At 36.1% G+C, this 15,218-nt stretch overlaps 1 protein-coding gene across 6 annotated transcripts in view; it reads left to right on the top strand.

Annotated features, from left to right (window-relative positions):
- The window catches only part of NEDD4 (NEDD4 E3 ubiquitin protein ligase), a 66,074-nt gene that overhangs the window by 11,763 nt on the left and 39,093 nt on the right, over positions 1-15,218 (top strand). For 4 of the 6 annotated variants that reach the window (XM_075505962.1, XM_075505964.1, XM_075505963.1 and 1 more), the window contains exon 1: positions 10,878-12,352. In XM_075505962.1, coding sequence (XP_075362077.1) covers positions 10,893-12,352 — 1,460 coding nt within the window. In that variant the 5' untranslated portion in view covers positions 10,878-10,892. Of the gene's footprint in view, positions 1-2,534; positions 2,609-4,225; positions 4,305-5,448; positions 5,488-5,929; positions 5,984-10,877; positions 12,408-15,218 lie in introns of those variants that run through there. The other 2 variants (XM_075505966.1, XM_075505961.1) reach the window with 2 other exon arrangements.

The following is a 15,218-nucleotide window of genomic DNA, read 5'->3' on the forward strand; positions in this document are numbered from 1 at the left end:
GATGTCCTGTTAAGCCTGACTCTGAGATGCCCATGCCCAGAAGTATCTAGTTGTCTTTACTTGTCTCATGCTTGAATAACTGAGAAAAGCTTGTGGTCTAAGCAACTAAACACAGATGCAAGAAGAGAGATTTGTCTTTTAGGGCAGTGTATCCTACACCAACATCTGCTCTTGGTCTTTTTCTGAGAAGGAGACAGTGAGATTGTTTCTCAAGCTGGGTTCTGTCAGTTGGGTCCCATGGGCTGTGACAGCAGACCCTCCTCTTGTTGGGAGAGGGTAGTGGTGCACTGAGTGAAGTACAGAAGTGCTCAGTGAGAGCAGTGGTACTCTTCAGCTTGAGTAGTCTCCAAAACCTGCTGATGTTGAATGTCACTGAAGCAAAGTAATTGATAGAAGATAAATTGGACGCTCTTCTGGAATGTAAGACAAAGGTGGATATTTTAGGATATTATTTGTGATATATAAAAATATTAACAAATTATTAATTTGATGCCAACATAGTTTTATACTTATTTTTTCTTAAAGCTGGTCAGTTTTATTGCTGTCATAAAACATATTCGTAATGTTATGTGCCTTCAAGCCTGATCGTGAGTAAGAATTTTGAAAACTTAGGACACCTACTAGTGGTCACTGCTGGGTGAGGTTGGTTGTTAGGTCTTTCTTTTCTGAACTATTAGATTTCCTAGTAGGAGACAGTTTTCTTTGAGGTGAAGATGGAAGATAGACTTGTGATTTGGCTGGAATTGTCTTGGCCAATTTACTGTTTTGTCAGTAAGTGGATATTGTAGATGTTCATCTGTCCCATGGCAATCACCTCTAACTATAGAGGGTGGGAGAAACTTGCTTACTTTTTTTTAATTTTTTTTTAAATGTAGTGGTTTGTTTTCAGGTATACCTTGTTAGCCAGTAGTCTCTGCCTCAGGATTAGCATGCAATTCTCTCCATTAGCTTTACGAACCCCTCCAGTTGGTATTGGTTGGGGAGTCTGGCCCTGTGGTTATGTAGGAGACCAATGATAAAAGCAGACTTTCTGAATGCTTCCTATGTGTCTCCTTTTGAAAGCACTTGCAATCATATGTGGAATTCAGGAAGGCCCCAGGGACAACATCTGCTGCTTCACCCATTGCTCTTGGTATCTGTTTAACTCCATAGCTACCTAGATTGGATCAGTTTTCCTCACAAGCATCTCTGACTAGCCATTGCCTACAAACAGTCCTTCATCTGCAAAGCTTTTGCTTTCCAGAGAAACAGTGCTCATTTGTCTTCTTCCTCTGACATGGTCACAGCTGTTGGGATTTTTTTTTCCCCTCTTGAATTTAGTAGCTTATCAGATGAGCCCTGTAAGACTCTGCACAGCTATATTAATTAACAGGAGTGCAATTACTTATGTCACTCCCGTGAAGCTGTAATTTGAATAATATGTAACTGAAGTAGTTTTTTGGTTTTTAAAAAGCTCATACCCTGCTGACACATCATTTCAGAAATCCCAATATTTTGAGCGTGGCCTCTCTGTGCTGTAAAATAAAAATAAAGAATTCTTTATTTTTGCATTTTTCCAGAGTTCTTTACTGCTTTATTAATCTGTTCTGATAAATTTGATATCCTTTTCATTCCCCCTAGGAAATAAATTTATGGTCAGAGTCTATTCCCCCCCTCTGATGAATGCCGAGATACCATTAAGTGAAAACTTGCTTGGTCCACAGACATTTGTCTGTTTAATGCAGCTCGCTTGAACGGCTAGTAAGATGTAAATGGCAACCCATTCCTTGCGTCCTAACAGATCATGCCCACGTGCACCAAAAATTGCTATGCTGTTCAGAGTATGTTCTCACAAAGGTCCTTGCCTAATCTGTAGAAAAGACTGCTAAGAATTGTCTGCTGAGAAACACAGGAACTGCTCATGGAAACTGCTCTCAAATGCTCACCTTCCTGTGAGCAGTTGGGAGCAGTAGAAGTCACTGGGCTGTATGAATTGTGGCAATAGCAGCTTGCTCTTACCATTGCCCTAGGAGAAGATCTTCACGTGTGTGCTATGCAGTACATGCATACTGCGTCTAATACAAGTGTATTGCAAGGCTCGCTGGGGAAAATGACTGTTGCTGCCAGAGCAATTTGGAATTTGGGAAAGGCGGCTGGCAGGAACAGTTGTATGCTAGGTTAGCAATCCTGTCCTGTGGGGTTAAGCACCCTAACTCAAATAAAAATCCTACACCTTCAGAATACCAAGAAACAAAATAAAATTAATTTTAAAAAACCCAAACCCTACTGTATTGACTTACCCAATTTTTTTGCATTCTGTGTCTACCATCATATGCAAATATGATGGTGATAAGATTTTAAAAGGGGTAAAGGTAGAATAAATTTGCTACTGAAACTTAGAGCTGTTTCTGTCGGACAAAGTAACTGCATTACTTAGTCTATAGTTTTCCGTGTAAATTCAAAATTATGCTAGTAATTGCTTTAGCTTTATAAAGTAAAAATAGATCTGAAAAGTAAATCTGAATGCATCTTGAATATGTTATTTTGTATTTTAGGAGAACACACAAATTGTCAGGGTGAAGGTTATAGCTGGAATTGGCCTGGCCAAGAAGGATATCTTAGGAGCCAGGTAAGAATATATCTTGTTAATGTGTTAAGGGACAGCTGCTTCTTTATTTTCTTTCCACAGCTGTTTAGATCTTAGTAAATCCTGCTGTGCCTCTTTCAAAAAAAATCAGAACTGTTTTAACTGGTAACCTTATAAAATGATCAGAGACTATGTAAACATGAAGATGTCTGTTTTCTTGCCCAAGAGTCACTTGGACAGATCTTACGCATTGGCAAAACAATGTGTGGGGAGGTTTAATTCTCTGCATGGTAAAATAGCTCTGCCATGGAGGATAGATACAGGTATATATTTTACCGCAGGTAGACTGCAGCTAAAGTAACAAGAGTTCAGTTCTAATCAAAATTGTCTCATCTGTGCTTTAAAGACTTGGAATGAACACAACACTAAACACTGGTAGCAACAAGACTATTTCAACTAAAATTATATGCAGAGGAACAGCATCCACCAACTCTGTAGATGTGGTAAACCCATGCCAGTGGCTGCAGGCTCTGGGTATGTGCAAATTTAGAAGTTAACAGTCTGTATAAGGGAAGAAACAATCTAAGTGGCTTAACATTTACCACAGGAAAGATCAGACTTTGTAATTGAAATGCTTTGTGAGATCTTGTAGAATTGGCAAGTGGCAGCACGCAGCTTGTACTAAAGCTACTTTTTCTTCTGGCCCATGTACAGAGGGTCTAGAAAAGTACTGATGGGTTTAGTACTAGTTCTGCTGTCAGCTGCTTTGGCATATGTACAGGAATGCTGTTATTTTAGCACTAGCAAAATTGTTACGTGTGGCATCAGTTTAGCATTAGAAAAATTTCTCTTGTGATATTCATATTTTCCCTAAAGCCAGACAGTCTCTCTTCAGTTTTTTTTTTTCACGTGCATTTTGAAACAAAAATAGGACAGCTTTTCTCATCATAACTTAAATATGTGAAAACCGAATGCTCTTTTGCTGTATGGCAGACAGTCTTGGTCACCTTTTGTTACTAGTCTGTCTGAGCAATTGAATGTCTTGACTCTGTTCATGAAAAGTGGATATTCATATAATCTGTTGTTTATTGTACCACAGGAAGGAGAAAAAAATTCTGAGGTAGTAGGCCATTTTAAGCAACCATATTAGGATACCTTCATTAACAGAAAAATTCAGGTTAAACTCAAACTCTGTGAAACTGATAGAACGTTTAGTAAAAATATTGCATGTTCAAGGAAGTACCTCAAATTCCAGGTGTTTTTAAATTGTTAAAACCAAGATATTTAATACTTCAAGGTTTTTCAGTCACAACTGATTTTTTTTGTGTGTGTGTCTTGTTGAAATGCATGAGGATTTATTAAATCTGTTCTTATGAAATAACAACTGTGAAAGAGGAGAGAGAATCAAATTGTAGTGGTTATACAGAATATAAAATGGCATAGTATGGTCATAATCAGTAACAATGTTTAGATGAGTTTTATCTCTAAAACTATTTAGAAAATGATTGTAAGTACAAATGTGTATGGTGTTCATAAAGTAATTGTAACTCCTAGTTTCATAGCTTCTATTAATTTAAGCCTTTTAAAACTCAACTGCTAATAATGCTGACAAAAAAGGATATATAGCAGCATGCTTATATTTTTCTTTCCCCCTCCCAGTGACCCATATGTGAAAGTGACAGTGTATGATCCAGTGAATGGAGTCCTTACCAGTGTTCAGACAAAAACTATTAAAAAGGTTAGCTGTCCTATCTTTGTGGGTGTGGTGGTTTTGTTTGTTTTTTGATCAGACTCTAGAGGAAAAGTTAATACTACAGGAAATATGAGAATTAATGTCACTTGAGTGAACGGACGTGGGGAAAGGAATGTTCCATGACCTACTCTGTTCACAGCATTATTTTGGTATTTTCCCTTCAATAATTTTTGTGAAAGGTAGAGAAACACTAAGGAATATAAGGTGAGTACTGATTCAAAACTACATCATTCATGGAAATACTGGATTGTTCTGGTTTTCCAAGATCTTTAATGATATAAGAATCTCTCTTTGTACAACTTTTTACTCTCTTTCTTGCTGTACAACTTTTATCTTCTTTATGTTTGAAACACAAACACGATTTGTTGTGTTTCAACATCAAATTGCACAGTTCACCTAAATCATGATACCACTTGTTTCTCTAGAACCCCTGCAGGAAAAAGTCAGTATTAATACTGTTAACTTATGTTAGATCAACTAAAAATGGAAAATTGTATACATGAGAGGGAGAGTACTCTTCCAAATTGTTATTCTCAGATAGTGGCTGTGATTTGTGTTACGACATCACTCATGCATTTTTCCCTTCACGTTGATAATTGTTAGTTTTGCTATGATGAGACTTTAAAGTCTCTCTAGTATTTTTTAAAATAGCCACAATTGAAAGATGTGTTTAGTTGAGCAGGTTATATTGTGTTTGGCCCACCTGTGCCTGGTCTTTCTAGATCATGTTGTTGAGGGATTCGGCATTTGCTAAGAGTTCATAATTTCAGGATTAAACATATGTTTGCATGTAAGCAATGTGGATAGTGGACTGAGGAGAAGGCAGTGATTATTACTGAAGACATACCATAAATTAACTGATTTGGACTGTATAATGGGCCCTTCTCTGCATCCCTGGCATTAGCCAAAATCTGAGAATACTTGCATAAATTGTCTCCATTCTGCACTGTATTAAACAGTATAAGACTCCTATGACTTATACCTGCAATAGCAAGGTTAAAGCTTTTGTACTTTCTTCTTAAGTGGATTGTTACATGGGATAAAACAGATGTAAAACATCAAAAAAGACACTGCTATACAATTGTCGCTATAACCAATGCTGTCTTCCTTTTTCCTCCCCGCCCCCCAGTCCTTAAACCCAAAGTGGAATGAAGAACTCTTATTTAGAGTAAGTGTTTTTTACAGCCTTATTACCTATGTTGGATATTACATTAACACATTAGGAAAAATGTTTACTTTAGCTTAAAATCAGTAATACGTCTATAATTAATGTTCAAAAAGGTTCACAAACCGCTTTCCTTAGAAATACATTTGTTAACGTTTTTATTTGTGCCAGAGTTAAATTTTCAGTCTTGATGTTATCTTCTTTATTCTATGGATGTTTAAAAACATGAACATGGATTTAAAACCAGTTTGGGGTAGCACCAGTCTTGGCTCATTGGTTCCGATAGAAATGTGCTGCATAGTGAAATGGCAGCAAGGTGTAGATTTGCTGTTTAATTTAGGTCTTACGTATTTCTTTCCTCCTGCATAAGCATAGAGATTTTGCTGAAGACAAATGCTGGAATTCAGCATATATTTTTAACTATCAATGCATTTCTTTTTCCTAGGTTAATCCTCAGAAACACAGACTCCTTTTTGAAGTATTTGATGAAAACCGTTTGGTAGGTCCTTTTGTGTTAATATTGCAAAGTATTAAAGACTTGAATGAAAGTAAGTTCATCTGGATTCAATATGGATTAAAAAACCACACCAAACAATCTTAACTTATATAATGAAATCTAAACCTAAGGGCGTACTGATTCGTTTACTTATCTGACATTATCACACTTGTGATGCTCTGAAGCAGTTATATTATTATTCTTAACTTCTGATGTGCTTTAACTCATAAAAGCGTCATTCTTTTATAGTGCTTTTCAAATGATATGGCCAAATTCTTTGGTGATATTGAAAGCTCCGCATTGAATGTTTATTTTTCCCCACAAACAAAGTAGTATTGACAATGTAGGTATCTCTGTACACACTGTGAGAAGCTTCTTCAATGTGTGAGTAGCAGCATGAAAGAAAGCATGTGTGCATTTTCTTTGGAAATCTTAACAAGTGGACAGTGGATTGTGATCTTGTAGATAGGTGTCACTCTCTGAATGGTAGGTTATAAGTGAGATAGGGATAGCTTGTGCATTTATTTTTCTCAGTGAAATCAAAACTCCTCCTCTGACCATGTTCTCATTTTATGTGTGAAGATGTCTACTTGCCTGTCTTTCTGTCTGTACGTTTTATGGTAAGTGAGTAAGGCTGGTAGCAGTACAGTCATGACACTTGCATCCTAGGGCCACTTCACAGACATTCCTTTGCACTGGAATATATACCTTTTCCTTCTGCAATTAGTTTGAAACTAATAGGAGGGATTGAGTGCTCTTTAGTTCGTACTCCAAACACCGTTTTATTCTGATAGCTGTTAAAAAGGATCTCTTTGTGCTTGAATAGTGTGTTGGCTATGAAAAACTTACTATTTTTTCCTAATGCTTTCTGTATATATTCGGTAATCCATTGTATCTGTTATGGAGGTGCTGCTCTGCTAAAGCTGGGAAGAGTGAAAATGTATGTAAATATAAGTACAAACTGTCTAGAATAATTAGATTTAAAGAAAGAAGAGGCTTGTTTCTTGGTTATAGGCATCACACAGTCCCCGAACCATTTAGTTCTTGACTGGTGGTATTACATGTCCCAACTATTTCAAATACAGTGTCTCTTTTATTTAAAAAAAACAAAACAAAACAATTTTAAAGGGAATCATCAGCATTTGTGGCTTACATGGCAGGTTAAATATGATTTTTCAGGATGCTCAGATGTTCATCTCAACATGATGTTACAGGCTACAGTGTATTCTTCATGAAGTCAAAGTACTTTGTCCTTTAGTCATTGGAACGTTACTGCCACCCCCTGGAACCCAGGAGGCATGATTAGAAAGTCAGATTCCTGATTTTTTTGGGAGAAGGCCAATGCTTTCTTTGTGGTTTCCACCAAGATAATTCCTTAGCATTCTGTCTCTAATCTAGAGTAGATAAGTTGTTTGACCTGTTTGCTTATGGGAGAGGAACCAATAAAACATTTTATTCACATCAACTTGGAAATAGTGCTTTGTTTCCCATATATGATTATATTTAGAAATCAAAGCATCGTGACCTCATCAGTCACTGTATAGTTCTACAATAACCTCAGTACTTTTCATCTTTTCTATCTCGTCGTTTGGTGAATGGAAAAGGCTGTCTCCCTGTTTCTCTTTAGCTTGCTCTCAGAAACGCTAAGTTTCTATCCCAGATGTCTTGAGCTGTTTTAAATAAGTCAAATTGTTGCCTTAGCTGTGATTGTTGTTTAGCATTGATGAGCTCCCCCTCTTCTATTAATTCATCTTCACATGTCAGAAATCATAGGTGCCTTGCACTCTTTCACTAGGATATGTAGCTATAATCAGAAGGTGTTTCATCTTCCATTATTTTAGTGGGCTTCAGTGTTGATCAGCCTTTCATTCTTCTACCTATTGGATGACTGTTTAGAGGTGAGCAAGCTGATAAAACTGAAATTCTCTTACATCTGTGAGACCATCCTCCCAACAGATAATTTCCTCTTTATAAAAATTTGTCCCAAGTGCTTTTGTTCCCTGTAACTCTTGGGGATAAACTGAAGCCTGAAATATCTGCTTTTTGTTTTTAAGAAATGTAGCTTTCTTGAAAACCAGGCTCAAAACTTATCATCTTCACTGTTAGGCTTAAATTCAAAGTTGTGCCGCATTGGTTATATCGGCAACAATTGGAGTTTTAAAAACTTCCTGTAATAGCTTTAAAACTTTTCAAAGATCGCCTGTCTTGGATTTGGTAAGGGAACACTAAATCTGGTTTGTTCTACTGACTTGTTGCAAACCATTAGTAGAATAAAGGGCTTGAGCAGTTTGTGGAGTCCTCAGTTATGGTTGTCTTTAAAAACTCATTAGAAAAATCATTCAAGAAGGACAGTGAGATCACTTATGAGATGGACTGGTGAAGGGACTAGGTGACTTTTTGCTATCTCTTCCTGTCTTACAATAACTTGTCACAATTATGTGTATTCCAAACGAAGTGCCAAAATCTGTTATTGATACTGAAGAAGTCAATGTTGTTAAGATTTGAATGGAGCTATTGGTACTTTAAAAAAAAAAATGATTATTTTTTATTTATTTTTATGTCAACTCTAATTCAGCAAGACAGAATTTTGCATTTTAAAAGCCATTTTATGTTGCCTAAGGAAGCTGTACTTGACTGGCTATACCTATACAGTTATACCTAAGGAAGACTGACATGTTGAGAAATTTCACTTAAATCTTAAGCCTGAGTTACCAAAATTTGTCAGCTTATCATTTTCTTAGAGGTTTCTTTAGTAAAATTGGAAAAACATTTCAGATGATCTGTTGGGGGAGAAAGCGGTGCTTTCTTTTACTGAAAGCAGTATCTCTAATAAAGTGATTGCAATGTGTTGTGTATCACACTAACATATTACAAACTGTGCTACTAATAAATTTGTTGGTGGGGTGAAAAGGAGCTGTAAGAAATGCATTTTTTTTTTTTTTTTTACTCTTCACTCACATATCTTGGGGTGGGTTTTTTGTTTTGTTTTGTTGGGTTTTTTTTTAATATATTGCTTGAAGTTCAAATGTAACTTTGAAACTGTGACCAAAAGAATCTTTTCTAGTATTTTCCTTACCTCTTCTTCCCCACCATCCCAGTCCCCCTCCAACATATAACATTAGAAGAAGTCCAGCTGGTAAAGCATAATGAAATAAATGAACTATTGTATTTGTTGGCTTCTTATGAATAAGCTAGTATTCATTTATTGCTGCATTCTAATAATGGAATTCAGGTAACGGAGGTTAAGTAAGCCCTGGAGTATAATTAGAAAACAAATTTGTTGCTTGCAAACAGGATACTGTGAATTTGATTCTTGGCTCTTTTTTGGGAAGGAGGTATAAATGTTAATTTTACTGCCTTCTAGCTTAAAATACAGTAAAGGTTAAATAAATATGGAGCAGAAAAAAAATCCAGTAGTATGACCTATAAAAGTATAAATGGCCTAGTGTTCTCTTCTGTTTGCACTTTTTCAGCAGCACTAAGTAATTTCATGTTAGCTTGGTAGTGTTTAGTACTGCATCATATATGGCTTCTGTATTCAAAAGTACATTCATAGCCAAATGTTTGGGTTTTGTTTTGTTTTGTTTTTTTAAAACACAACAAAAAACCCCCACAACAGCAAGATTCAAGATTGTCTTTTTTCAAAAGTCCCACTAGGTGCCACCAAAGGACCTTTTCAGACTAGATGAGCCAGTGAAACATTTTATAGGAATTCTAAATCCCATTACTCTTGTAAGAGTTGACAGTATATTAACTTCCTGACATGCTGATCATTTTATCTAAAAAAATTAAATTAGTAACTAGCTATGAATGTATGAGATGGTTTGTATGTAATTATACAGAATAGCTTTCTTCTGTAATTGTGCTTGGTAATCGTATTTATCTCTGTGCGTACTTAGCTCAGTGTTCTAAAGTTTGCATAGCTGTTCATATATTTGCATGCCATATTGAATTCTAATGAATATCCGCTTATTGTGGGCTTCCAGCAAACAAGATGAGGTAGTTCAGTTTGTAAGAAATGTTTGTTTCTTTCTACCTTTAATAGCTGTAATTTGGAAAGGTTAAAATACAAAATAAAAGGTTGGCTAAAAATAAATGCCAGATTATTAAACAGAATAACTTGTTGTGGTTCTAATTCAGTTGCACCTCACTGAAAATTATGAGTTAATTGGTAGGAGAGGTTTCTACTATGTGCAAATCTTTAGAAAGTGTGGTTGCTTAACAGCTTGTAGATTGCGAGATAATGCCTGATTTCTTTAAAGTTTTATTTAAATAGAGCAGAAAGACTTTTTAAGGAGGAGGAGGCTTATTTCACTGGTTTATGCATAATTCAGACCTCAGCAGTTTGCTAGCATGGTTACTATTTGGAAATTCAATCCTAGACTTGATACTCAATTATATGGGACTTCATTCCTACCAACTTCCTGTAATTCTAAACCTATGGGTAAAAATATTAGTAGTCATACGCTGCTGAGGAAAGTACGGACACATTGACTCAGCTAGTGCAGCTGCAGCAGGAGTTGCTGTTTTAAACTTGGAAGAACTGGAAGTTTGTTATTGTATTCATTTATGCAAATTACAGAAGGTATAATCAAAACAAGGTCAGTAGTGTTTGTCAGTGTGTTGTAGCTGAGGTCGTTGGAACGTAAGTGCTTTGTAAATGAATGCTTTCTGACTGCAAGCAATCAAAGACGGTCCAGAAACTGCAGTTCAACGAATGGCTGACTTATTTCAAGAGGTACAGTTTTTTTTTAACACTAGTATCTTGTAGAAAGTAGGACAAAGACTGCAACTTTTATGGGCTTTTACTGTTGTGATGTACTAGCTCTAGGTTCTGTGCAGCTGCCTGTAGCCTTTCTGCTGAAGGATCTTTGTGGTTTTCATTTGCTAACATGCGTGGAAATGAGAACAAATGGCACGACGGTTAAGATTGCATTTTGCTGCCCAAAGAAGCAACACAGATCCATTATCGGAAACCTCCGAGGATGTTTTGGATAGTAACAATTGTATGTACTTCAAAAAATCGCAACATTCTGCACCTAATGTTACACAAATGAAACTGACTCCAAGACAAGTTGCTTATGCACCTGTAATGCAACAAGTAATTAATCAAGAGGAAAATGCAACTATTTCTTCATCGCAAATAAAAAAGAGCACCTCACTGCACATTTCCCTACAATCTAGAAAGTATAGTGGATGTTTTCAGTCTGGCGATGCTGTAGCTACTGGTGAAGACACTTCATTCATTGGTATTGGTAATGAAGGAAACTGTGGTGCTAGAATTGCAGTTGATCATCGATCTAATGATGGCCTTCTGAGCAATACTGCTCTGTGCAATGGCAGTCTTGGCAGTATTGCAGCCAGTGACAGTGGATCGTTCAGCAGTGCTGGCAGTGACTATGGATCATGTGCAAGTACCACAAGTGATGGAGGTTCATATAGTAACAGTGTCATCAGTGACAGTGGTAGTGGCACTCTTTCGACAAGTGATGGTACTTTCTGTAGTAGTGTTGTACATGGTGATTCTTCCTATAGAAGCACTGCAAACAAATGTAATCCCTATAGGAACAACTCATCTCAGGAAACTCTGTGTAGAAGTAATACTACTTTTGACCAAGATGCTTTGTCAGTGAGGAAGAAAACTAAAATTCCACTGCGACGTTGTTCATCACTGGTTATTTTCCCTAGGAGTCCTTCCAGTACTCCTCCAGCTTCTCCAGTAAGCTCAGGTCAACTACCACATAGAGGCGCTTATCAAACATCCCATAAACTAATAATTTCTCCTAGTGAGCTGGCACAAAAAGAAGATCAAACAATTTCCAAGGGATTCCTTTCAACAGCAGTCAATGGACTTCGACTGTCTAAAATGGTTTGCTCTTCTGGAGACGTCAGAGACATTCGACCGCTTTACTTAAATACATCATTACAGGACAAAAGTCAAATTTTGAATAGTTCCAAGCAGGCAACTTCTGAAGAAGTATCTGATGACTTCTCATGTATTTCAGTTCATCTCACTCAAAGAGCATTTGCATCGAGCAGTGAAATGGTTAATGGCTGTTGCAGTCCAGAGTTAAATCTGAACTCCGGTGCAAAATACCCTCATGTAAAACTGGCACGTAGCACATCTGCATGTTTACCCTCAAAAATAGATTCAGAATATCAGATTAATATGAATGAACTAGAAAGACCGAATGCACAGATGAGTAAAACCCACCATGTTTTGCAAAGAAGTATTTCGTTGGAAGGATCACGTCAAAAAGTTTCTTGCTGTTTATCCAGCCTTAAATACAAGTGTCACAGTGCAAGGACGTCTCAGTTACACATACAGTTCAAACCTGGGAATGAAGGAAAAACAACTGGTGTTAAGAAAAGATATGGAACCTCTAAAAGGGAAATGTCTAGCACTTCTTTGTGGAGGCCCCATAAGGTGAGTGTTCTGGTTTATAGAAAAATTTGACAGCATTTTACAGCTGAAATTTAACTGGAAAATAATAAAACTTACAGTCAAGACTTAATCGCAATGATTTAAGAATTTCCTAATGGTGTCAAACTGTTGCCATTAGGAAGTTAATTTTTAGATTATCTGTAACATTTGGTTTTTAGATTTGTTTCTTAGAATATGGTACATACAGTAGCATAGGTGAATAGGTCTTACAGTGGAATACCTGTATTTAATATATATTAAACAATAATTTCCTGTTTACATGAACTCAAAGGGACTTCCTTGTCTAGTTATCTAGATGTGGGAATTATTTAAAGTTCAGATGAAGTTTTGTAGTTTTAAATACATAACTTTTACTTCTCAATAAATTAATAGTAATTACTAAAATTGTTTGCATATAAAATGGGTAAAAATGAGTGGATTATTGTAGTCTCTTAGGTTTATTTCATATTGGCTTTATTTTACAGAACAGTTTGCTGTAAGTAGAATTAAAGATAAGTAATATTTGAGCAGAGAAACTGTAAATACCATTTGTTTCTGTATACACCCTGAACCACAGGAATTTTCAGTTTCCTCCCCCCCCCCCCCCCCCAACCACTACTTCAGCTTGAGCAGTACACCGTAACTTAATACTCTCCTAACAGCATTGCTGTTCAAATTATAGTACTTGGGTCTAGAAGGCTTATATTAAATATATTTTTTTGGTAATGAAATTCATGTCCAACTAAACTGCAGAAGTGTGTTTACTCTTATTAACTCTTAAGGCATTCTCTATGAATTTACACTACTACCATTTAACTATCACGCTTGTTTAAGCAAAAGGCTTTATGCCAAAGATCCATAGTTATGACAGTCCCTTTCTAAACTAGTAATATAACTACCTTGGAGGTATTAGCTTGTAATTTTCAGTCTCTTGTTGCCCTTACAGTAGTGCCTGATGATTCAACACTTTTTGACTTCTTTGGAGTTTTGTATTGCTTTTTGGTTAAAAAGAGTTTGAAGTCAAATGCACTTTCCTTCTTGTAAAACTGTGATCTATGTTTAAGCTTCATTATAAAACACACAGTGGATCACAGGTGATCACTATGCATCTTGTTTGGTGATCCCTCATCCCAAAATCAAACTCTAAAGTTGATGGTAAATTCCACAATTAGCACAAACAGATTATGACATATTTTAAGTAGTCTGGATCTAGTTATTTTTTAAGTGTATTGTAAAAAGGAAAACATGTTGAGTCATGCACTTCAAGTACATTTCTCGTCAACTTGCACTGCTACCCCCTGTGTTTAATGGCAGTTGATATGCAAGATATTTTATATTTTTAATACTGAATTAATTTTAATAAATTAAATTTAGATAGAATCCAAGTTCAGCATTAGATTGTTAGCAAATATTCCAGAAAACCTTGTAGGACACTGGACTGACAATAGTTTGTTTCAGTTCCCAGGAGCGGTGCTTATAGTGGATTGACATAAAATCTAAGGAGACTTAACTTTTTAAAGCACTTGATAGTGTGCTTCTGTGGTAGTTGAGCATTTTTACTGTGTTAACGTGGCAGCATGTTTTAAGCTTCCTGAATTCTTAAAATTTCCTCTTCTGACTGGCAGATGACACACAAGTTTAAAAATAAAAAAATAATAGAAAAAAAAGAGTCTGAATCCCAAATTGTTTTAGTTATATTGTACTTTTCATGTATTTGCAAATAGTTAGATTTGTGCCGTATCTACATACAAATTAAAAAGACCTCCAACATCAGAAAACTGGACGCTAAAGGTTTTATAGCAGTATACTTGTTTCAGATTCCTTTATGCAACAACAGGCACAGGAGCCTTTCAGTTCTGAAATGGCCCTTTCAGTCTTTATGTAAAATAAGTTTTTATAGAGTATCCTGTAAAACATGTCAAAAAATTTAAAAGCTTCCCCCACCAAACCAAGCAAAAACCATAGTTGACTTTATAGCAGTTCAGCAATTCACTGGAATAAAATAGCTAAATACTATTGTATTTGCTATTAGTCTTGTGACAAATATAATAGATTCTATGGCAATCATTTAATTATATAGTCAAGTTAATTATCATGGTGTATTGTGACTCATTTAAAAATAAACAACTCCCAAAATATTTCTCTTGACTCCAGTTAGTCTGGCCTAGTATATTGATATGCTGAGTCTGGGTTCAAATTTAACAAGTTGATACTGGAGTAGCATTTAGTAATGTCAGCTATCTGTACAGAGCAGTCATGAAATCAAATCAGTGCTTTGGTCAGAGACTCCAGACTCTGAAGCAGTGAAAGGTCTATGCATTCTTATGTGCCTAGCTACTAGCCTTCAGCCACCTTGTATCAGATTTCCTGCTTTCTATAATCAACAGCTTGTTAAAGCTGACTTAAGGAAGGAAAAAAAAAAAAAAAAAAGGAAAAAATCAAAACACCATTTCTGTGACAACTAGCCTTGGATTATTTTTGATTAAGTTGAAAAATATGGAATGGTGATGGCCCACATACTACTGCTGATCTTTACTGGAAACATACTGAATAGGTTCTGCAGTAGGTAGTGGAATTTCATTTATGCAGAGCAGGAAGAAGAGGTAGTCTATGGTTTCAGCACTGAAAGTTGTCCTTTACTTTGTATTTCTGTTTTTAATGCTTTTTCAGTGCATCTATCTCTTGCTTAGGGTAGAAATAAATCTGCAACTAAGGCACTTTGACATCACAGGTGTAAATTGGGAGGGTAGGAGTGAGTAAGGGAGCAGTTTACATGTCATCTTACATATGTAAACTTTAAGAGGTACAGAGGAA

This window comes from Mycteria americana, chromosome 6 (assembly GCF_035582795.1).
Source record: "Mycteria americana isolate JAX WOST 10 ecotype Jacksonville Zoo and Gardens chromosome 6, USCA_MyAme_1.0, whole genome shotgun sequence".
NCBI lineage: Eukaryota > Metazoa > Chordata > Aves > Ciconiiformes > Ciconiidae > Mycteria > Mycteria americana.